Genomic DNA, 24947 nt, shown 5'->3' with positions numbered 1-24947 from the left:
CCACACTGCCTTTGAGGTGTTTTCCGACCTTTACCTCCGCTGTCTTTCGGATATTTTCGGATGTTTATCATGGTTACCTCCAGATGTTTCTCCGCATTGGGATAAATAAATGTCCTGCCCAGTTTAATCGAGGGCTCTCCCAATGAACGCGATCCCCTTGGGCTTCCGATATAATATGCATCAGAGATGACTGGAGAAAAGGGCATTCCCCGTATGTTAACGCTTATTCCGTTTCATTAAAAAAAACGTACTGATGAATAATGGAGGCGACTGGACTCGCATTTCTTCTGCAAGGTCAGCACTAATGCCAGTGCCCCGTCCTGACGGCTCAGATTGCACCCGCTGTTCCTTCATAAACGAACCGCATAGCCGTATTATAAAATGATACACACACACACCTAAAGATGCCCCTCTAAAGGGATTTCTGCTGCTTTCCTGAAAATCCGGTATTATGAGCACGTTGAATACCTTCAGCACAAATTACTTACGCTTTTCCCGTTTGTCTTTTGATAAAATAATACTCTTAAGTTAAATATTAAAACCGCATTTGTCTGTTAGGGTTAATTGGTGGGTGGTTTCATTGTGGCTCATGTGCAGTGTAAACACGGATTGAGTTTCAGGGCCCCCTGGTCTGCGGCAGTGTGCCGCTAGTGCTTTCCCTAACCCTAACGCCGACACTAACCCGACATCCCCCGCACCCACGCTCCCATTAAGAGGATTGCAGTTCTTTTAATATCTGCTGTCCAGGCTCATAATGAGGAGTCTTTCAGAGAGACCGGGTCTGTGCTCCGTGCCTCCTCTTGTTTGGATATGACCTTTAAAACTTATTCAGGACCAGTTAATCCAAGCCTCACCTCAACACTGAGAAGTGGAGTGTTCAGGCCCTTTTTGGAAGTCACCCAAGAAACGTCTGAACATCCAGACAAGCCCTGCTTTCGTGCGATATCTGCGAAAATAATAATATGAAATAATTAGGAAATAATTGGAAAACAGGCCCCAGCACATGTTAAATGAACACTGCTGCTTTCCCCCATCTTAGCATCGATACAGTGACCTTCTGTCTCAGACTCTTGCATCCTGGAGTCTATAGACGGTATAGTATAGATCACAGAGTAGTAGAAGTGTGTTTAGTTCGACTGTTCCTGAAGCGAAAGGGTCTGGTCGTGCTGGCAGCCAGGGCAAGCATGCAGCAGTCACGTTTGGCTCCTTATGGCGCACACAGCCTCGAAATATCCCATAATCCTTTGGTGCTCCCAGTACTGTGAATAATCACACTGAGGCTGTGTGTTACTCCCAATCATTCTGCCAGAATACATGTACTGAGATCGGCTAAATACTTCCATGTTATGTGTTTTCCATATAACATAAATAATATTACTTCAACACTAAAAATCTTATATTTGTTATATTGTATAGTTAGTAAACATTTAATGCTGTATTGGGGTATTACTGTAGATTCTACGATGCATTTGATTTTTAAAAATCCCTCTGAAATGGTAGACATAAATTAGCAATTGTGCTGGATTAATTTCTGACTCAGTTGTCCTAAAATCTAGCGATTGCCCAAAAGGAGCGAGAGCGACGGCCGTTGTAACGTCTGTGTGTTTTTCATGTTTCCTGCTGAGCCGATGCCTCTGGCACTGGTCTGCAGTAATTCGCTGCTCTCGGATCCTCCTGCGGGGTTTTGCTCTGCAATGGAAAAAGCCTGAACCGGAGCTATGGAACGGATTTCAATCTCCCCAGAATCTCTGGTTTAGAGATGACCTGTATTTTACTCATAATCTTTCATAAATTTGACATAAACCGGCAGAACTATGAAGCTATCAGAAAGGTGTGGCTGATCCCTTGCTGATCCGTCGCTTCACAACACTGCTGGCTGAGGTGGGATGGTGTGAAGCTCCGTACATAGTTAGTTATCTTTAGGCATGTTTTAATTTAATATGTGTGTCTTGGGAGTGTGAGTCACCGGGCTGCTGGATATCTGCCACATGGTATATCACCAATCAGAGCTCTACATTCACTTTTAACCAATCAGAGCCCTACATCTCCGGTTAACCAATCAGTGATGCACATCGTTCGCATGAAATTGTGTTTTCATTTTCACTGTAGTAAAAAATCGCATAAAGTCAGTCTGCCATCTCACGAGTCCGCTGGGGTCCAGCGGTTCCGCGTTACTGACGCACGCTTCCCGCTAGAATAGGGACTGTCAGATTTGCATATGAAAAAAAAACAAGATGTTTCCGGAGAAAGGGCGTGTGGATGAAGATCAGCTTTCTTATAGAAATGCAAACATGGCGTGTTATGCTTGCTTGTTTTGGAAAGAGGCGCTTCCTACGTCATCCACCCAGGCCAGCAGTAGCGGACTCTGCTGCCTTCTTAGCACCATAGTCTCAGGATCTCTAGGTTGGATGGGATTCAGCCCCCACTCTAAGATGGAGAGCATGCTGGGGGAATCTCTGAGGGGCTGGGGGGGGTGGAGGATATTCGGGTGTAAGAGTTGTTTGGCATTTGTCCACTCTTGGGACACACCTTGCGTTGTGATCAGATGATGTGTGCAGTTTGCTGTTTGTCAGGCAGATTTCAGGTGTTTTTTTTTTCCGCAGTGACGTCATGTAGGCTCTGATGTGTGGTCATGTGACCTTTACAGGGAGAGAGAGGATTGGACCTAAAACATCACCTGCCATACAGGATTATTCCAGATCCTTCTGAAATCTCGCACGCTGTGGGAGAATAATTCATACTGAATATACATATAGCTCTGGGATGGCTGTCATCCTGGCCTTGTTGTGATTTTAAATGCTTGCATTTAGATCCAGTGGTGGAGATATAATTTAAAGATGTGTTAATTTGGCCCCCCATCCTGGGTTGTTCCCTGCCTTGTGCCTATAGCTTCCGGGATAGGCTCCGGACCCCCCCGCGACCCTAAATAGGATAAGCGGTTACAGGAAATGGATGGATGGATATGATAAATGACCCGCAGCGAGCATATTAAAGATGCAAAGCGTTGCCTGTTTGGTAACATGGTGCTGTTTTGTCACGGTTTCGTTACCTGACCTACTTTTTGGTCAGAGTGATTTCGGAGATGAAAATGTCTCTTCGTTACGTGTGTAAGGTCGTTACAGGCTGAAATCGGCACATTCTGCCGAATCGCGTGTTCTGATGGAGACCTGATGACCTGTTGACCTTCTGACCCCCTGTGGTCCTGCTCCGCTTGCTGTACGCTGCCTGTATGCCCCCCCCACCCCCCCCGAGCTTCTGGGCTGGAAATGCGGGGGTGGGCAGGAGTGAAGAAGGCTGACGAGGTGTCCAGTATCACGCCGGAAGCACCCCGACGCGGCTGAATATGACACTCGGCAAATATAAGCCCACAGGAGTGACATGAGTGAACCTCTGCTGGTGTCACAGAATCAAGCAATTTCCCAAAAATGATACGAGAGGCGGGACATAAGCGACCCAGAATGTTCTAATATCTCCTGACGATAATAATCTGCGGGCGGTAGTGATTCGGTGAAGCCACAGCGTCTCTCGTCACCAAAGCGGCACGGCTCTCGCACATCCAATCAACCGGATGTTCGCCTTCATTTCTGGCCCAAGAGAGAAGGGGGGTCAAAACTCCAGAGGCATGGGGGGGGCGTGGGGAACAGATGATGAGGAAGCCAGTTGATTAAATTCTGCCGATGGTGACACCAGAGATGCGGAGGCGGGACAGACCACACGATGCGGGCAGTAATAGGAACAGGGATGTCAGATTAGCTGCAGCCAGGGTGCTGAAGAGGGTCAGGAAGATGAAACATGTGAAAACAAGCAGGTGAAGATCAGCCATGTGCAATAAGGTTCAGAAGCCAGGCAAGGTTTTTTGAAGGTTGACCAGCCTCTTCATTGTCACCTTTGATGGTGCTTCGCAGAGGGATATTCTTGATACCAACAGGTTTGCAGGTGTGTTTTTCACAACCCAGCAAACACCCATTTCCTCCCCCTTCTGGTGTGGAGGTGTGATTACAACTGAGGCTCAGGAACTTCAGAACTTCCAGCGCCTCTGCACGTTTTTAGCCAAGAAACGCTGGCCAGGAATTCACAGCGGGGTCTCCTCTACAGGGCGGCGGAGTCACACTGGGGGTGTCCCTGGGGGGCTTCATTGAGAGCGGGGGGGTTGCAGGATCATTTTAAGATTTATTGTCAGTCACATTATAGAGGGTCCACTTTGGCTTATTTAAATGTTATTTAAACCGAAGCCCCAAGGTACACAAAGAGGGTGTGTGGGGAGCAGTGGGGGAGAGGGGGTGTGTGTTTGGGGCACCTCGTTCAGGCAGTGCTCTCTCTCTCGCTCTCTCGCTCTCTCTCTCTCTCTCTCTCTCTCTCTCTCTCTGCTGTGCTGTTAATATTTAATATGCCGCAGCCCTGGGTGCCTCCTGTTCCCACACTGGGTATTGTACCCCTGGAAAGGGCATCAGATAGCTCTCCGGAGCCCAACGAGCCCCATTGTGTCTCAGACAGGAAGCGAGGGCCTGGATATCAGCCTGTTCACATGGGTTACTTACCTCCTAGACTCAAATGACACTTAAAATGCCGTTTGCCGTTACCATTGTGTCACTGTCATAAAATATTTGTGGTAGTTTGGTTGGAGGTTAGAACTCCGGGTTAGTGTATCTAACATGCAAAATTTAACGGCATGTAAAAATAATGGAGACTGTCTGTGAACATCCCCCCCCCCAACACACACACACACAGCAGCATGAATTTGGCAATTCAGTGTTTCAGTGAGTATAGCATATACAGTGGATCCTGTTAGCTGGATGGTTTCACTTAGGGAGGTTTACATTCGAAAAGTGGATGTTTCAGGCAAAAGGTGCAGAATAGCATAAGGTGGAGTGGTTGTGTGTGTGTGTGTGTGTGTGTGTGTGTGGGATGGGGGGGACCTTCAGAGCCACCCAGCATGCTCTCACCACTCACACCTTCAAAGGAGCACACTTGCCAAACAGTCTCCAGGAAGTACATGCCTGACGTCTGGTCCAATGAGAGAAGGCGGTGTTTGGGTACCGAGTGTCACACGAAGGTCACATGCTGCCTTCCCGTCTTTCAGGAAAAAAAAAACGTTTTGGACAAATTCCAACCGCTTTTCACTTTTTTTTTTTTTTTTTTAAATCACTGGGCTGAAATTAATTCAAAATTATACCATTTTGCACCATAGAGATGTACAGCAAGATCGTCCTTCAGGGACGCGACTCTGTGGTCTGGCTGAGTCACCACTGGCTTCTGAGCTATCAATCGAGCAAAGTCCCATGTCTCCAGGCTGTGGGGGGGGCAGAATGTGGCCATTTTGGGGGGCGCGATGCTGTGAGGCTGGCTGACGCTTATATGATGCACGTTAAGAGTGTTTAGAGGTTGACGCATCCCATCATTTCACTGCAGCCACGACGACGAACGAGCCAGGTTCCTCGGCAGAACACTGAACAGCTTCTGGGGGGGGCGGGGGGGGGGGGGGGGGGGGCAGTGTACTGGCCAGCTCTGCATGACTGTTTCTGCTTCCCTGAGCAGGATGCAATATGCCATCGCTGTGTGTCAAGTTTCCTTGGTCTTAAATCGCAGAAAACTTCGGAGTCCATAACGAACTCGAATCTCGCAGAACAGTGATTCTCAAGCCGGTCCTCAGGGGCCCCAGACGGTCCACGTTTTTGCACCCTCCCAATTCCCTGAGAGTAAGGAGGGATCTAAAAGGACAGAGCACAGTCCCTCAGGATCAGCTATGTAGCCATGCCCCCCCCCCCCCCTCAACCCCCCAGGAATTTGCTTGCTCCTAATCAGGTACCTAGCTGGGTAATAAAACAGTGAGTTTGAACCTCCCTCAAAATTCATTTTTGAACACAGGCAAACTTGGGACATGGAGAATTTTGGAAGTCGAAACTGGCCTTTTATTTTGTGATATGAATGGATAAGCAGCTTGACGAGACATTAAAATATATATTTTGCTCTCATAACAGAAGGGATCCCTGCTCCCAGCCTTACCGTCACTCAGAGCAAACCTCCGCTGTAAGACTTTGCACCGGTGCCATGTGGGAGGGCACGTTTCACTCTTTCTCTTTACTTCTGACTCTCGTCTCCATGGCTGCAGGATTTTCTTCAACAGCAGGCAGTTCCAACACATAATTATTCAGTGCTATGTTGTCAAATCTTTAGTTTAAGTTTTCATGCAAATGCGGTAGATTCCTGTTAGATCGTTAGATCAAGGTCCATGGATTGTCGGATAATTAATTGTTCTGTTTGCTGGTGGCTTCATCCTCATAAATCCAAGAAGGTTATATTCTATGTCACCGAAAAGATTTGACAAACTGGTTTCCTCACACCCGCCTGCATTGTTAATTAGGCGTCCGGGGCTGCAATGAACAGGTGTTAACCATTCTAACTCGATAACATGCTCTGTGAGTGTCTGGCTATTTTTAACACAGCAGAACTGATTTCCTCGCTACCGTTGTCTTATACATGAAATTACGCATCAGTCATTCTTCATTATAGCAATTGTGTCTTTGGTACCATTACATGCTGCCACAATGGCCAAGTACCTCTCCTCACCAATGGGCTCAAACGACATTAAGCCATTTTCTATTTTCCATTGTTTTGTTTTCCTCATTCACAGTAATACTCAGCTAGCTATACACAGCTACATCTAGCTTCAGGACTGTGATAAATATCACTATGGCTGTTCATGTTTTACGGTAAAATCATAAATGACTATAGTGTGCTGTGTGCAGTAGAGCGACAGGTAGTAACAATAACAAGTCAGTTTTTATGTGGGTCAGATGAACATGTATAGATTTAGCAAGAACATTAGAGATTCCCAATAGGTTGTCTTGCATCACAGCCCCCCCTCCCACAACCCACACACTCAAACATAACTTTGGGTTGGGCATAAATTTGAGGAGGGGGGTCCGGGGGTTTTTTTTTGGGTGGGTTTGATAATGTACACCCTGTCACTGACACGCGGCCTCCATTCGTGCGTTTCGTTATTAGTTATAAACAATCGCAACGCAAAACAATCCAAAAACTCACCGCAGGGTAAGACGGATAATCATTAACATATTCATGTCTTCATATTAATTTATGAATATGCCATTTTACTTTATTATGGCAGTAAAACACAGCTGAATATTTTGATTGTCCCGTCTGAAAATCAAAGAGAAGAACAGTTTGTTCGTATCTGACTCGATGCACCCCACTTGTTTCGTGGAGCTGAACGTTTAGCTTCGTCACTCCGGTATCACTCAGCCTTAATATGCGGCGCCCCGCCCACACTGAACCACCGTGGCCAATCGGCACGTTCTCAGCTGCCTTCTTTCCATGGTCCGTCCATAGAGCTGACGTCTGTTGGATCTGTTTCCGAATGGTGTGGACCCCACACGCACCTCCGCTGTTGCTGTGTGGTTTATTAAACCATGGAGCGAAGCAGACAGCTCATTATTCCTCATAAAAGGATATTTAATCAGCTCTATATTACCGCTCATGTGTGGGACTGTAAAAATACCCAGGAACACTGCCTGACTTGATGGCCAGACCATGTTGTTTATGAAGCCACATTTGCCAAATTCATGTCAGGCCTTTGAGTGAACAGTATAGTCACAGACACACACACTGCCCCTGTGGTCAGCACACACATACACACACACACACTGCCCATGTGGTCAGCACACACACGCACACACACAAACACACACTGCCCATGTGGTCAGCACACACATACACACACTGTCCCTGTGGTCAGCACACACACACGCACACACACTGCCCCTGTGGTCAGCACACACATACACACACACACACTGCCCATGTGGTCAGCACACACACGCACACACACAAACACACACTGCCCATGTGGTCAGCACACACACACGCACACACACTGCCCATGTGGTCAGCACACACACAAACACACACTGCCCATGTGGTCAGCACACACACACACACTGCCCATGTGGTCAGCACATACACACACACACACACACTGCCCATGTGGTCAGCACACACACACACACTGCCCATGTGGTCAGCACATACACACACACACACATACACACTGCCCATGTGGTCAGCACATACACACACACACACACACACACACTGCCCATGTGGTCAGCACATACACACACATACACACACACACACTGCCCATGTGGTCAGCACATACACACACACACACACACACACACTGCCCATGTGGTCAGCACACACACACACACACTGCCCATGTGGTCAGCACACACATACACAAACACACACTGCCCATGTGGTCAGCACACACACGCACACACACAAACACACACTGCCCATGTGGTCAGCACACACACACACACTGCCCATGTGGTCAGCACATACACACACACACACACACTGCCCATGTAGTCAGCACACACACATACACACACACACACTGCCCATGTGGTCAGCACACACACACGCACACACACTGCCCATGTGGTCAGCACACACACGCACACACACAAACACACACTGCCCATGTGGTCAGCACACACACACACACTGCCCATGTGGTCAGCACACACACACACACACACACACTGCCCATGTAGTCAGCACATACACACACACACACACTGCCCATGTGGTCAGCACACACACAAACACACACACACTGCCCATGTAGTCAGCACATACACACACACACACACTGCCCATTTGGTCAGCAAACACACACACACACACACACTGCCCATGTGGTCAGCACACACACACACACACACACTGCCCATGTAGTCAGCACATACACACACACACACACACTGCCCATGTGGTCAGCACATACACACACACACACACTGCCCATGTGGTCAGCACACACACAAACACACACACACTGCCCATGTAGTCAGCACACACAAACACACACTGCCCATGTAGTCAGCACACACACAAACACACACACACTGCCCATGTAGTCAGCACATACACACACACACACGCACACACACTGCCCATGTGGTCAGCACACACACACACACACACTGCCCATGTAGTCAGCACATACACACACACACACTGCCCATGTGGTCAGCACATACACACACACACACACTGCCCATGTAGTCAGCACACACACATACACACACACACACTGCCCATGTAGTCAGCACACACACATACACACACACACACACACACTGCCCATGTGGTCAGCACACACACACACACACACACACACACACTGCCCATGTGGTCAGCACACACACACACACACACACTGCCCATTTATCAGCACATACACACACACACACACTGCCCATGTGGTCAGCACATACACACACACACACACTGCCCATGTAGTCAGCACACACACATACACACACACACACACACACACTGCCCATGTGGTCAGCACACACACACACACACACACACACACACACACTGCCCATGTGGTCAGCACACACACACACACACACACACACACACACACTGCCCATGTGGTCAGCACACACACACACACACACACACTGCCCATGTGGTGAGCACACACACATACACACACACACACACACTGCCCATGTGATCAGCACACACACACACACACACACACTGCCCATGTGGTCAGCACACACACACACACACACACACTGCCCATGTGGTGAGCACACACACATACACACACACACACACTGCCCATGTGGTCAGCACACACACACACACACACACACACACACTGCCCATGTGGTCAGCACACACACACACACACACACACACACTGCCCATGTGGTGAGCACACACACATACACACACACACACACACACACACACACTGCCCATGTGATCAGCACACACACACACACACACACACACACACACACTGCCCATGTGGTCAGCACATACACACACACACACACTGCCCATGTGGTGAGCACACACACACACACACACACACACACACACACACACTGCCCATGTGGTCAGCACATACACACACACACACACACACACTGCCCATGTGGTGAGCACACACACATACACACACACACACACACACACTGCCCATGTGATCAGCACACACACACACACACACACACACACACTGCCCATGTGATCAGCACACACACACACACACACACACACACACTGCCCATGTGGTCAGCACATACACACACACACACACACACACACTGCCCATGTGGTGAGCACACACACACACAAATACACACACACACACACTGCCCATGTGGTCAGCACACACACACACACACACACACACACTGCCCATGTGGTGAGCACACACACATACACACACACACACACACACACACACTGCCCATGTGATCAGCACACACACACACACACACACACTGCCCATGTGGTCAGCACATACACACACACACACACACACACTGCCCATGTGTTGAGCACACACACACACACACTGCCCATGTGATCAGCACACACACACACACACACACACACACTGCCCATGTGGTCAGCACATACACACACACACACACACTGCCCATGTGTTGAGCACACACACACATACACACACACACACACACTGCCCATGTGGTCAGCACACACACACACACACACACTGCCCATGTGTTGAGCACACACACACATACACACACACACACACACTGCCCATGTGGTCAGCACATACACACACACACACACACTGCCCATGTAGTCAGCACACACACATACACACACACACACACACTGCCCATGTGGTCAGCACATACACACACACACACACTGCCCATGTGGTCAGCACACACACACACACACACACACACTGCCCATGTGGTGAGCACACACACGCATGCGCACACACACACACACTGTCCATATAGTCAGCACACACACATACACACACACACACACACACTGCCCATGTGATCAGCACACACACACACACACACACACACACTGCCCATGTGGTCAGCACATACACGCATGCGCACACACACACACTGCCCATGTGGTCGGCACATACACACACACACACACACACACTGCCCATGTGTTGAGCACACACACACATACACACACACACACACACACTGCCCATGTGGTCAGCACACACACGCATGCGCACACACACACACACACACACACTGCCCATGTGTTCTTATCTTTGCCGAGACTCTCTATTGATTTCTATGGCCATGACCCCGTTCCTTACTGTGACGACCTTAACTCCTACTCAGCCCTAACCTTAACCATAAGTAACCCAAAATTGCCTTTTATTATGGCTATTTTATTTATTTATTTATCTTAATAAAACCGAGTTCTCCCTTGTGGGAACAGGAAAAATAGGTCAAAAGTATCAGCTCTTCAGTACATTGTGTGGATGCTGGACCCCCATAATGTAATATACAGTACCAGTCGAGACCCTAAAAAAGGCTGTGAGGGAATGAAATAATACATATCAAACATTGTAACCAGAGAAGTGCTCAACATCTCAAAATTTTCTCAGATTTTATCCTCAAAATAATTTCTTTTTTCTTCAGTAACATCATTACAGACTTCTGGCATTCGTCTGGAATTCTTCTCCAGCTGCCCTGAAGGAGTTTCCACTGGTCCTGGTCTCAAGTTGTCTACCTTGCTCTTACTCTTTGATCCAACTCATCTGAAAGCAGCTCTGGAGGGTTTAGGTCGGGGGGTTGTGGGGGCCAAGTCACCTGTCACAGCGCTCCATCTTTGCCATGTTCACGAGATAATATTTACTACTTAACCTTGAGGTGGTCTTGGGGTCTTTATCTTGTAGGAAAACATCATCATTGCGCCGTAGGTGTTTCCGAATATTTCACTGGTGCTGTATACAAAACCACTGGCCATGTGGTCAGTTTCAGCCTTAGGTACGCCTCAACCCCACAAGGGCATGGCTAGTGCCCCATGCCTGCACAAACCCCCCACCCCCCAACTTGTGTGCTCAGGACTGTGCTGATTATCCCCTACCACCGCCTGTCCTCCTGGCTGACCGGCACCCAGTGACAGTTACAGAAATGCGTGTTTCCCTCACAGCAGTGGTTGGACTCTCAACTGTAACAAGGAGAGCCTCAATAAATACGCATGGAAACGTGCCCGCCGTCATCATCACACAGGAGCATGTCGCACGTGTGATAAATGACCCGAGGTCTCGGTCATGTGCACTGCCTGTTAAGGAGCATCAGAGCTAGTCGCGGTGAGGTGTAATTCCCACTTATTCTCACTAATTCCTGCCCGTGTTTCTGCTCGCATGCAGAGCAGCTGTTGCCACGGAGCCGCTCCTGAACCGATCGATCGCGTGTCCTGGTAACCAATCGACAGCATGGTTTGCCCCTTCCGATCGCCCCATGACGCGTGTCCATGTGACCGCGGGTCCGCTTAGGTTGGACCCGGTATCCTGCTGGCGATGCTGCACTGGTCCCAGTGGCTTTGGGAAGGGAAGAGGTTTCTCATCTGCTTGGGTCTTCAGGAGGGTCCTGTGCTTGTCATAACTACAGTTTTGTAGACGTAAAAGCGGGCAGTGCTGCCTCTGTCACCCTGAGAATGTCTACCCCGCACTCCAAACGTCTAAAACGACGGACGAAGGTAAATCTATAAATAAATGCTCCCCTTTACTGCCCTGACCCTCCACCAACTTCTCCATCCTCTCCCCCACCTCCCCTCCACTCCCATCATCCCACAGCTCAGAGTCTATTAACTTGGTGACTTTTCCGACGAGATCACCCGCAAAGTGAAATGGAAGTTTTACCATAGGTATTTAAATAAATACGGTCATTCATGCTGAAATGATTATAAAGTCCATTTTTTAATGTGAAAGGGCCCTGATTTATTCATCGTCGTGTTTAATCGTCTTGATTGTGTTTCCTGTTACTGTTTGGGATCCAGTCGTCATTTCAGTTAATTCACTACCTTTTATTGTTAAATAGCCACAAAGAAATTTCTTTAAATAAAATGACCTCTTGCTGCAACGGTGACGGATTTTTAAATTACATAATTACGCATTTCTTTTTAAGGACAACATTTTTGTCCCAAACAATTATTTATATGAAACAGAAATGAACTTTCTCGTTTGAATAAGGATTTATCTAAACAGGAAGGCAAATCAATCATGCTTAACAGCCAGGCCGGTTTTCTGAGGAGATTCATTATGGAACTGGATGTGGCGTGTCGCGTTTTTACTGATTTGCTGGGAAACAAATGATTAAAGCTAAGTGCAGGTTTAATAAGTTTCTGTATAAATTGCCTTCTGAATGCAGAATTGAAATTTCTTTCCTGAACTGCAGACACCGAAATACAATTAGGAAGTAAACTCAGTGATATTAATACTGTTCAGTGTCCAATATGTCTTATTTTTTCAGAATAGGAGAGAACTGCAGTCACTCTAGATTATTATATGGTTAGATAGAGAACATGTAAGAAATGATGAGTCATGCAGAAGTTCTTGTAAATGTAAATGTATGGTACTGGTGCCATTCCCTGGATTTAGAGGAACAGGACACAGGAAGTGACACGTTGGCGGCACGTTAACAGGAGCTAGGCCTGCTCTTTTTCTTTAGTTTTTCTCACCACCTGCTCCCCTTGTTCCTCCCAGGTGCTGCAGAAGCTGGGGAAGGCTGACGAGACGAAGGATGAACAGTTTGAGCAGTGCGTCCTCAACTTCAAGAAGCAGGAGGTGAGGCCGGCCACAGACCTGTAACCAGATGGTGATTTAAGCTGCCGGGATCTGGGGCAAGCTGGAGCAGAGGGTGTTTTAAGCTGCCGGGACCTGGGGGAAGCTGGCTTGAGTATTGTCACACGTGAGCGCAGCAGAGGGCTGGCTTTGCTGGAGCCGTTTATTAGCAGGTTTTACTATATTTAGCCTCCATGCTGAGCTGTGTGTGCTACGTGAATTAGAAAGTGCTAGAAGCAAGGGGGGCTGCGTGGGGAGCAAAGATGAGAGCTTATCAGAGGCTGCAGCAGGGGCTGCTTTGGTTTAACCCCCCCGTCGCCTGCATCAGTGCGTTTGGGGGGAGGGTCTTTAAGCTGTGAAGTCAAAGAGAGAGAGGTTTGCTGTCAGAAAGGAGCGGAAACCAAATCATTACATTCATGGGAGTTTTACATGCTCAGAAATGTTCTGAGGGCAGAATAAAAAATTATTGGCTTAGAGAAATAACCTGACATCGGTTATCTCTCTGAATCATTTTCCGTTCTGCCCTCAGAACATTTTTGTGTAAGTAAAACTTGCATCAGCAAAGATTATACTGAACGCGTGGGGATATAAATGAGAGAGAGAGATGTTCCTGCTCCCGCCTTGTCCCCCCTGCAAGATCTGTGAGCTACAGAATGAGGTCCAAACACGATTCCCTTGTACCAACTCACTCTGAAGCTACATCTGTAGTTAACCGCGGCATGAGCTAACACACAGACAGCTGTACAACATCTCTTCAGCCTCCCGGTGTGCTGGACAAGGGGTGTCATTTAGCAGCGACCATTAGGAAATGGGTGCTGCGTGCTGGCAGTCCAGCTGTTGGCGCCGGTCCTGATATCACTCTGTGACCCCCCCCCTCCCCCCCTCCGGCTTTTCAGCCATTACTGTAATCAATGTGTTTCCATCTCCACAAGGCGCATATAAAGATAGAGGCCGAGATCCTCTGGGGAGTAACAGAAAAACCCTAAAATGATAAATGCCCCCCCCCCCGGCGCTCTCTTCTTCATATGCACTTATTAATGCTTTCATTTTCTTACGCCCCAAATAGCATCTTTGATACCGCAGTAATTTAGGCTGCAGTCTGGTCTGGAATAATCTTTGCCATGGTCTGCGATTCGCCCCCACAGCAGAGTGTCTCAGAGGATTGTGGGAAACTCCTGCCAAACCATTTGGCCCCAGAGCAACATTCAGCTATCGGTGTGACATCATCGCTTTTTGAGTTAAACTTTGAGAAATCTTTTGCGAAAAGTGTAGCCAGAGCCCTGGTTGCATACCTGACAGTGTTACTGTGTCTATAGATGATGGGATGTGTTTTCCCGTGTGAGCTTGTAAGAGCTGCTGTATTCCAGTAAAAACCTTTTAACTGGAACTGGGAAACCCGCCCACTGTTTTCCTGTCTCCCCACTGTTCCGTCTTGCAAACGAAATTGTTTTAAGGTCACCTGACATGCCTCACAGCCTCATCATTATGTCCCACAATCGGTTTGACATATCAGGTCAGCAGCATGACCGGGTGATGTGATTGGATGATAGACGTGCAGGCAGTAAGCACTGGATTAAACCTATAACTAGTCACGGTAATTGGTAAATTTTCGTCCCCTAACTGTTAATACATCGTAACACCACAGGTTAAAATAACTGAACGTTAAGCATGTTTCTGCTCTATAAAATGAAAAATAAAAAATAAAAAAATGTTCACCCCTTTTAATTTTTTTTTTTCATATTTTATTTTAAGGTCAGACTCACATTTCATATATAAATATAGAAACATATGCATGAATTCATGGTTAATATCTTGCAGACAGCCTTGGTAATGTGAATTAATGCACACATTAGTCATTAGAGTAATATTCCCAGTGTTTGCCTAAGCATTTTGGAGATGTGTGTTAATCGTACACAGATTTGGCCACGGATCCCCTTTGTTGGTGTTCTCACAACTCAGATGGGGGCTGTCTCACGGTGATGACATCATGCACGGCGTCACCGAGAAGGCGCCCTATAATGACATGTCAGGGATGAATCTGTTTCACCCTGGATTGTGGTCGTCGGCATCCACTAGGATAATTTAAGATTTGTATTCCAAATAAAATTTGATGCGAATATCACTGAGGTTCCCCAGGTCCTCCTGGATGCTGGACGTGGTCTACACCACCTCTCCTAACTCTTGTTTTTCTCTCCCCACAGACCGAGGGGTTCAGGCTGCAGAGGGAAATGAAGGCATACCTGACTGCAGTGAAAGGTCAGCTGGAGTGAAACACGCACACGCATGGGGCTGCGATAGCACGCTTAGCTTACCTGATAAGGCTTCTCTGGTTCATATCCTAGCTGTAGTTGTGCACAGATGCTGTCTGGTGTGGCCTGGTTGCATCTCACGGCGACAGGTCATCAGGGCTCCTACAGTAATTGGGTTAAAGTGAGTCCCTTAACTGCCCAGAATCTTTGAAAGGCCGCATTGTTGACAAGCGACCAGTCAGGTCATTTAGGGCCACCGTCAATCTAAGAGAAACAGAATGATCAGCTTTAAGTGCCATTTATCCATGCCTTAAGGATTATCCAGGGCAGATTCATAATGACATTAATACGTATCAAGGGTCATGTCACACTTAAACTAGTGATACCACCAGCGTTTCCAAACAGGACTCCATTTCTTCTCATGTGACTCTGTAGCAGAGACTACAGCATAAATATTGCTGCTGTCCAATGAAAAACGTATCTCCAAAAGCCCATTATTTCAGCAATGTGAAAAAACGCATTATCTCAGAAATTTCTTTACAGAATAAATCCGAAACAATGTAATGAGACACGCTTAGTGTTATAAACGGTGCTGGGCACGGAGCGGGGAAGCAGGCTGGGGTAAAAAGGGATTCACTGGGGAGACGAAGAGGCACACGTGACAAAAATCGTTACAACAATACAATGACAGAATTAGGGAAACATACTCTGAAGCGGATTTAAATACACAGAACTAATGAAAACAACTTGAAACAGCTGACGACACGGGGATTCCACAAGAGGCTAACGAGGGGGGCGTGGCACACAGCAGGATTGGACGATAAGGGTCTGACACTTAGCACCACAAATAGACGGTTCTGCAGAGCCGTCAGTGAATGTTCCAATTGGTGAATTGGTGTTAGCAAGACGCATATGTTGGCTTCAACAAGATACAAACTAATCTCACTTTATATTCACAATTAACCATGATATTAGTCTGCTAGCTATCTAGCTATCGATGTTAGCCTCTTAAAAATAGCATTGTAAAAATCCATACAAATGACCCTCATGAATGTAAATGCTGACTGCTGCAGTCATAAATGCTAGTTAGATGACTTCATAAAACATCTTTTCTTTAGTCAACTAGATGTTGAATGCTATCAGTAGACAGAGGTAAATGGGTCTGTTCCATCTGTAGTACAAAGTCTCAATAGTCAGAAAGTGGACATATGTGGTTTTCTTTGGACAGCGACAACATACTGTTTAGTTCGCATTGCTGACGGCTTTGTTTAGGATGTGACCAGGCATCACATGACCAGGTGTCACGTGACCAGACGTCACATGACCAGGGGATGTGTTTTGCACCTTTTGCCTTGCTCTGTAATGTGGCATCGCTCACTGATCTGGGAGGCTGCCAAGGCTGCAGTCTGGCTCAGCACTACCCCCCGCCCACGCAGACCACATGCAAAGCACCCGGACAGGGCTCTGAGTGACTGGCTGTCAGACCGCACTAACAGATGGCCTATCTGGCCCCTCCCCCATCCACCCAGCTTGCCCTCCCCCCGGCAGCGCCTAGGTAACCACAGAATAGGGCTGCTGATTCTGAGGTGACATCATTGGCCTCCACCAGACCTGGCAGTCTTTGTTGTCCAGGGATCTAACGGGCAGCCTGACCTTAAATAGGACAGTGTCAGTATACACTTAGATATGTGTTTTATCAGAACATGGATACAGCTCAGATTATTTACATTTACTTATTTAGCAGAAGCTTTTATCCAAAGCAACATACAATATTGGGTCAGCCAGTCTATGAATCAATTGGGGTTAATTGCCTCGCTCAGGTGCCCCACAGTGCAACCACTCAGTTGACTTTAACTGGCAACCTTCTGATTGTGGACACAGCATTCAAACCAGCAGCTTAGAGCCTAATGTTAAAAGGCACAGCTTTTATTTTGTGCGAGACAGCATTAGTGCGGGGCCCCGGTGATGGTGTTTCAGCCTCGCTGGATCACTGTAGGTCACTTTCTGCTAGAGAATGGGCACACTGCAAAGGCACAGTGAACAGGCAGATGCCCTTGGGGCTGCGTTGCTGCAGTCTTAGCAAACATTCATTCATGGCTGCATTCGTCCTTTGTATTTGGCACGCAGTTAGAAATGCCGCTTAAACAGGAAACCCGGAGCTGCCCGAGAAGGACACACACGTGGTATTGGCTGACGGCCTCGGGGTGTTTCGCAAGGACGTAGCCAGGCTAACGGCTAATGGCTAACGGCCATGGGGTGCTTCCGGGGGATGCCATAGTGTCAATGGCTTTCTGGAGAATGCAAGCCTGCTAGCGACTAATTGCTAACAGTCACAGGATGTTTCCAGGAGATGTAGACATGCTAGTGGCTAATGGCAGTGGGGTATTTCCAGAGGACGCAAGCATGCTAGGGGCTAATGACTAACAGCCACAAGATGTTTGTGGAGGATGCAGACGTGCTAACGGCTAATGGCTAATGGCTGTGGGGTGTTTCTGGAGGACACAGGTATGCTAACAGCTAATGGCTAATGGCTGCGGGGTATGTCTAGCGGACACAAGTACGTTAATGGCTAATGGCTAACGGCTGTGGGGTATGTCTGGAGGACACAAGTACGTTAACGGCTAATGGCTACGGGATATGTCTGGAAGACACAAGTACGTTAACGGCTAATAGCTAACGGCTGTGGGGTATGTCTGGGGGACACAAGTACGTTATCGGCTAATAGCTAACGGCTGCGGGCTATGTCTGGAGGACACAAGTACGTTATCGGCTAATAGCTAACGGCTGTGGGGTATGTCTGGAGGACACAAGTACGTTAACGGCTAATAGCTAACGGGTGCGGGGTATGTCTGGAGGACACAAGTACGTTAACAGCTAATGGCTAACGGCTGCGGGCTATGTCTGGAGGACACAGGTACACTAACAGCTAATGGCTAAAGGCTGTGGGGTATGTCTGGAGGACACAGGTACACTAACAGCTAATGGCTAAAGGCTGTGGGGTATTTCCTGGAAGATGCAGATGTGCTAATGCCCAACGTTTTTCTGGCAGGAATGCAGCAGGCCTCCATGAACCTGACAGAGTCGTTGCATGAGGTCTACGAGCCAGACTGGCACGGCAAGGACGACGTCATGACCATCGGGAAGGTGAGCGTCGCATCCACATTCTTCCATCCACTACCAGTCACTTATATTAGTGGAAAATTCCATCACGAAAGAGTTACCCTTTTGCAGACTGTGGCAAAATCAAAACTCTTGGCCGGATTGATTAGCTGATGCCCATGTGAGGTCTCACAGGCCACATCCAGTGACGTCTGTTAAATAGGTGCTCTTGGTTCAGGCCCAACTCCAGCTTTGAAATGCTGGGGGGGGGGCACAGGTTTGTCTAAAGGGCTTGGGGGGGATGTGACCCTTTTTAGTATTGAATGCATGGGCCTTTGCTAAAAAGTGGCTCATTTTTATTGTTGCCGCCCCCCAGGGTGAACCTGGTTTGATTTATGCATTTTTAATCGGCGATTAAGTTTCACGCACTGATGCTAAATAACCCCCAGAGCAGCTCTAGTCTGTGCTTCTGTGCCGTCCACTCCGTGCTGGGTTCCATCTTTCGGATGAAAATCCGCCCACGTTCGGCACTTAGCATTTTGTTTAATGCCGTTGTATAAACAGCAACATGAGTGAATTGAATTGAAACTCTCTGTTGCCTTGAGTCGGAGACAAATTGAGTGTCTAGGAACTTCGTTTCTGCGGGAGGAAAGAAAAAAATCATTAAGATTACCCACAATGCCCTTGTCGGAAACCATATAAAGCCTCATCTCATTGGTGTCCCTGTCGTAGAATGCGTTGTGCTGGAAATGCCACATCCTCTGCAGTAGTATTTTCTACCACTTAAACCAGGCATTTGGTGGAACCTGTGAGGTTTGGGGGCCTCCTGTTGGCCATAAACAGAATCTGCACTGGGGGGTGGCAGATTTTTGAGTGGAGAGCTAGAAAGAACCTGCAGGAAGAGCAGAAAACTCCCAGTTGGGTTATCATTGGTAGCAACTGGTGTCATCCAGTGAGGTCCTATCAGTTCATGTTAATACGAGAACATCTCTTAATGACATTCAGCCATTTCACGTCCATGGGGCGGTTTCCATGATTCTTATGTGAGAAGTGCATGTCACATCCCTTAAGGATTGTTCAGCTCTTTGTAGTCCTGGACAGTGATGCATTTAGGATTTCTCTATGAGTGATAACATGTTCTGAGGCCACATATCTTAATCCCACTGTGCTCTCTGCACCTCGCAGAACTGTGATGCCCTTTGGGAGGATTTCCACCAGAAGCTGGTGGACTCGTCGCTCATCACCCTGGACACGTACCTCGCCCAATTCCCTGATATCAAAGTACGTTGTCATTGGCCTTATTTAGAGCCACACCCTCCCTGTACCCCATCATTCCTGCAACAGTGTAGCATAAAAAAAATTAAAAAGGGAATGGATCCGTCTCTGTAGTTGTTAGTCATTTACGGATGCTGGATTCATGCCGAGAGAATTGTAACTGAACATCAGGTCATTTTGCTGGATTAATGAGGCCCCCAGTTAGGGACCTCCAGTTACATCACTATGGAAACCGTGACAGTCTTTGTCTGTTCTGCTGATGTAGGTGCTCTACCTGTTAATATGTTGCAGAACCGCGTGGCGAAGAGGAGCAGGAAGCTGATAGATTACGACAGCGCACGGCATTACGTAGAATCCCTACAGGCGTCCGCCATCAGGAATGAGCGCAAGGTGGCCAAGGTGAGGGGCACTCCCAGAGCACATCTCTGAGGGTGCGTACGTAACCCTACTTGTGTTCTCATGTACCCGTTTTACCTAATCTTCCATTGCTGAAGACCAGTTCCAATACTAAGAACAGAAGTACGGAGGACGGTAAAAATCCCCGGATGTCCTTCTTGCCCCACATCAAATATCAATGATACATCGGCTGCATCCTCGCCATAAACGACACCAATCCCATGATTCATTGCACATCTCTGTGTCCCTGCATGAGTATGAAACTTTTATAAATAGTCCTGCAGAGGGCGCCCTGCTCCGCGATGAGGCTTCAAGCCCTGGGTGGTGTCTGTCGTCTTTCAGGCGGAAGAGGAGTTTCAGAAAGCGCAGAAGGTCTTTGACGAGCTCAACATAGACCTGCAGGAGGAGCTGCCCTCGCTGTGGGACAGGTAGGAGGACCAGCATGCACTGCAGCAGAGTGGGAGCCTCACTCTCTTCATATGTTGGGGTTAGGGTTAGGGTGAGGGCTACAGTTATGACACAGTGTTGGGTTTCTCAGCCTGCTTTGCACGTTCACCCTGACTGGGATGTGCAGTCCACACCCCCTGTGGGAATTTAACTTGACACCCCTTCAGTGACTTTTTCTCAGTCAAAGGTGTGGGTCGCCCTCTGGTGAGCTTGATTAGGTTCTCTACTGGGGCTGGCAGTCGTCGGCACAAATGCCACAACTTTACATTAGGATAACATCGAGGACAGTAACATGGGGTACAGACAAAGCTGCTGGCTGGATGCTCTCCAGGATTTGAGATTTAAGGTCAAGCTTGAGGGGGACCCCCCTTCCTATGGGCCAGGAAGGCAATATCCCCTTTGTTATTATAGTTTTGCCTCTTCCAGTACCAGGGACATCGGAAGTCATCACAGTCCTGTCCCATGTCACAACATCCCCAAGCTCCTCCGTCTACATCTGCACAGCAAACGATCCCTTAGGCTGTGACGTTGCACTGACATCTTATTCTATTTTCAGTATTTTATGAGCCGTGCGGCTCTCATGCAGAGTGACTGCGGGGTTATAGCCTCGCTTGGTATTATATTTAGAATGATAACTTGTCATTTTAAGTACTCCCTTAATTTCTGCTGTAGCAATATTCCACACATTAGATCTGGAAATCCAGTGCCGCCGTAGAGTCGGTGTTTGATCTGGCCGCCTGAGTGGATTCGTGCGTGCCTGTCATGAACGTATGTGCTTTATGTCGTGGTGTCCCTGTTTATGAACACACTGCACCGTTCCCTTGCAGCCGAGTGGGTTTCTACGTCAACACGTTCAAGAACGTCACAAATCTAGAGTCCAAGTTCCACAGAGAGATATCGATGGTAAGTAGAGAGACCGCAGAGTTGTGGGGATAGTTATGTTTATGAGGATTCCCATTTTGGTGGAATAAGGAGCCCTATCAATTCAACACAATGCTAATTTTAGCAGATTATGCCTAAGTTACCAGACAGGTTATGCTTTGTGTCAACTTACACCTCTCTTTATGCTTGTCTATGAACAACAGAGCACGGTGCTCGATCTGGAGTTAGGCATCACTGGAGTTTCTGTTTCGCGGTTGCTTAACCAAAATAGAACCAGGAATGAGAGGATCAGTTGGTCTGTAAGCTGCATCATATGTCTACCTTTGAGAATTAACTAGTTGCAAACATAATCGAGCCAGATTCGCCCCAGGAAACAAATGAGCAGGTCAACTTTGTTGAAGGTCGTCTGTTCTGCCTGGCTCTGCCAAACCCGTACATGAGGATTTCAGATACTGATCATATGCTGAGACGACATGGCAGCCACTCCTGCTGGTAGTAACGCCAGCGGCTGTCACGACGAGGCCGAAAGGCTGTGCTCCCCGCCTCCCTGCCACTTGCCGGATTATTTTTAGCTCCACTGGAGGATTGGTGCATAAAAAGAACGGATGTGGAGGAACTTGCTTGTTTGGCATACATTAGCATATGTAGCATCATTAGCATACTAAGCGTACACAGCACCGAATATTCTCCTAGATTGGGGTCTAGTTTTGGGTAAATATGCCTAAACAGCCCAAGTCCTGTACGATTTGATTGCAGTAAGTGGCTGATTCTACGTACACAATAGCATAGCTTCAGCACTGAGGCAGTAGTGCCTCGCAGTGTGCGAATCGCCCCATGGGGTTAGCATCACACGGCTCCCTGCATTGCGACAGTGTGTCTGCCGGAGGGTCCCACTGGGGGCAGGTAGCACCACCAGGGGGGGGTGGGGGGTGTACAGGACAGCCTGGATGGCTCGATCTATCGTGCTACTCCTCACTCCTGTCCCAGATACACACTAATTTAGAATCCAGCCCATTTGCTGGTTTCCTCTTTCTCCCTCTGCTGCCCTCTGTGTGACACATGCTTTCGTTTCGGCCTTCGGAGCTGTTAGAACCGCCGGGCCTACCGTCTGTGGCCTCCTGCAGCTCCCCGGAGGCGCAGATGTAGCCTGGCTCACACCAGGCCTCACGCCGGGGCTAACATGTGACACACCAGCACGCCATCTCTCTCTCTCCTAGCAGCTACGCAGTGTTGCTCCCCTCTGATACACACGAAGCTAAACGCACGTGAGCATGATGCTAGTTTGTAACTACAGCCAGGATCTCCATAATGTTCACACATTCCTGTTAATCTTACTGGCACCATGAGATCCATTCAAAGACCCCAGTGCACATGTTGGGAGTTTCTAACCAATCACACGGTTTGAATTCAGCTGGTCATATTGGTATACATAACCGGCGTCATCTCATCCTGGAGTCCTGATATGTTAGTATTGGCTTCTCAGGGACGATTGAGCCTTAAGGTAGTGAAGCAGCAGGTTACTTGTTTATTATGGTTATTTTAGGAAATCACTTTCCTGGGGGGGGGTAAGGTGTGAAATTGTACAGGAAATAGACATTGATTTGCTTGATAAAAGGGACATTTGTTGTTGAAACAGAGCTAAATCCTAGTCAACAACCATCAGTCATATCTCATCTGCTGCAAGGGGACGGCACAAACATCTCGGCCTTTCTCACCTATCTACAGCCCGAGCTTCTCTCATACGCCACCGCGTGTTTCTACCTGTCTGAGACATCGAGAGTGTATGGTGCCTGGCTCAGGATTCTGGGACAGTTTACTCTCCTCGGCTTCGACATCCGTTCGGCGGAGCTTGTTTTGCCATGCAGGGGCTGCTGATGTGTCCATGTGAAGGGGCTCCCGCAGAGTGCGGGGGTCACATGGAGTGCATTAGCCATCTGGAACATTTACCAATAGTGTTTACTGCTTTTGTGCCATATTACTGGTCTGGAGTTAAAATAACCCCCCTGCTGTGATGGGTCACTGAAGTGAACAGGGGTAAATTAACCCACCCATCAATGCCGTGGGGAGAGAGTCACAATTACGAGAAAGGAGGCTGCATTTCCATGGTTACGAGAATCTGCCAGAAACCTTTCTTGGGAGTCGTCGTTGGCGCTTATGGAGTAGAAGGGATGTACCGCACTGTCCGTGACTCATTAAGTTTAATGGGTTCATCCATCTGTCTGCATCCAGTGTGACCACTTTTGTCCCCATGTAATGATATAAGCTCGCCCGCCAGGTAGGCAAGTCTCCAGTTTTCCCCTGATCATGGAAACCGGCTGACTAATCAGCTTCAGATTTGCTGTAGTGTTACAGTGCAGAGTTTGACCTCATTATTGTGTACGTATGCATTTACACTTGAGGTTGGGTCCTCTCCCAGTACACATTGATACAGCGGGGGTCCTGGTTTTGTAATTTGTATTTTATAAGAAGAAGGGCCGTCGAACGCGTTAAATCGTCGCGATTAATTCAAAATGGCACATGAAAATAAATGAATGCAATTCACACGATTACTGACATCATCGCGCAGTGCATTATGGGACAACCAAACAAAGCATACAAATGGCAGTAAGAACCACTCGATTTGTTCTGTTGACATTAACGACCTCCGAAGACGCATTTCTGTATCTGAAATAAACATTATTGTTCTACATTAATTTGGCGGTCCATGTTACATTTTAATATGCATTATAACCAGCTTTAGTCTAAAGAAGAAAAACAAGTTTTTAATTTTGATTAATCAGATCAATTCATTGCAAAATGCGCAATACATTTTTTTTTTATCAGTTGACAGCCATAATAAGAAGTCAAAATATCTTCAGCTATATGATGCACGGGTCATACAATGAAATGAAATATTGATCTTATTGATTGTAGTTCAAGAAACAATAATAATTCTAATATAAATCTGTAAGATA

General features: G+C 47.7%; 1 protein-coding gene across 3 annotated transcripts in view; it reads left to right on the top strand.

The window, feature by feature from the left end:
• The window catches only part of amph (amphiphysin), a 45806-nt gene that overhangs the window by 452 nt on the left and 20407 nt on the right, over positions 1 to 24947 (top strand). For all 3 annotated transcript variants that reach the window (XM_049011933.1, XM_049011932.1, XM_049011931.1), the window contains exons 2-8: positions 13568 to 13648; positions 15847 to 15901; positions 18944 to 19038; positions 20179 to 20274; positions 20560 to 20667; positions 21007 to 21092; positions 21939 to 22014. In XM_049011933.1, coding sequence (XP_048867890.1) covers positions 13568 to 13648; positions 15847 to 15901; positions 18944 to 19038; positions 20179 to 20274; positions 20560 to 20667; positions 21007 to 21092; positions 21939 to 22014 — 597 coding nt within the window. The remainder of the gene's footprint in view (positions 1 to 13567; positions 13649 to 15846; positions 15902 to 18943; positions 19039 to 20178; positions 20275 to 20559; positions 20668 to 21006; positions 21093 to 21938; positions 22015 to 24947) is intronic.

This window comes from Brienomyrus brachyistius, chromosome 4, assembly GCF_023856365.1.
Source record: "Brienomyrus brachyistius isolate T26 chromosome 4, BBRACH_0.4, whole genome shotgun sequence".
Classification (NCBI taxonomy): Eukaryota; Metazoa; Chordata; class Actinopteri; order Osteoglossiformes; family Mormyridae; genus Brienomyrus; species Brienomyrus brachyistius.
This window is presented reverse-complemented; position numbering and strand designations above follow the sequence as displayed.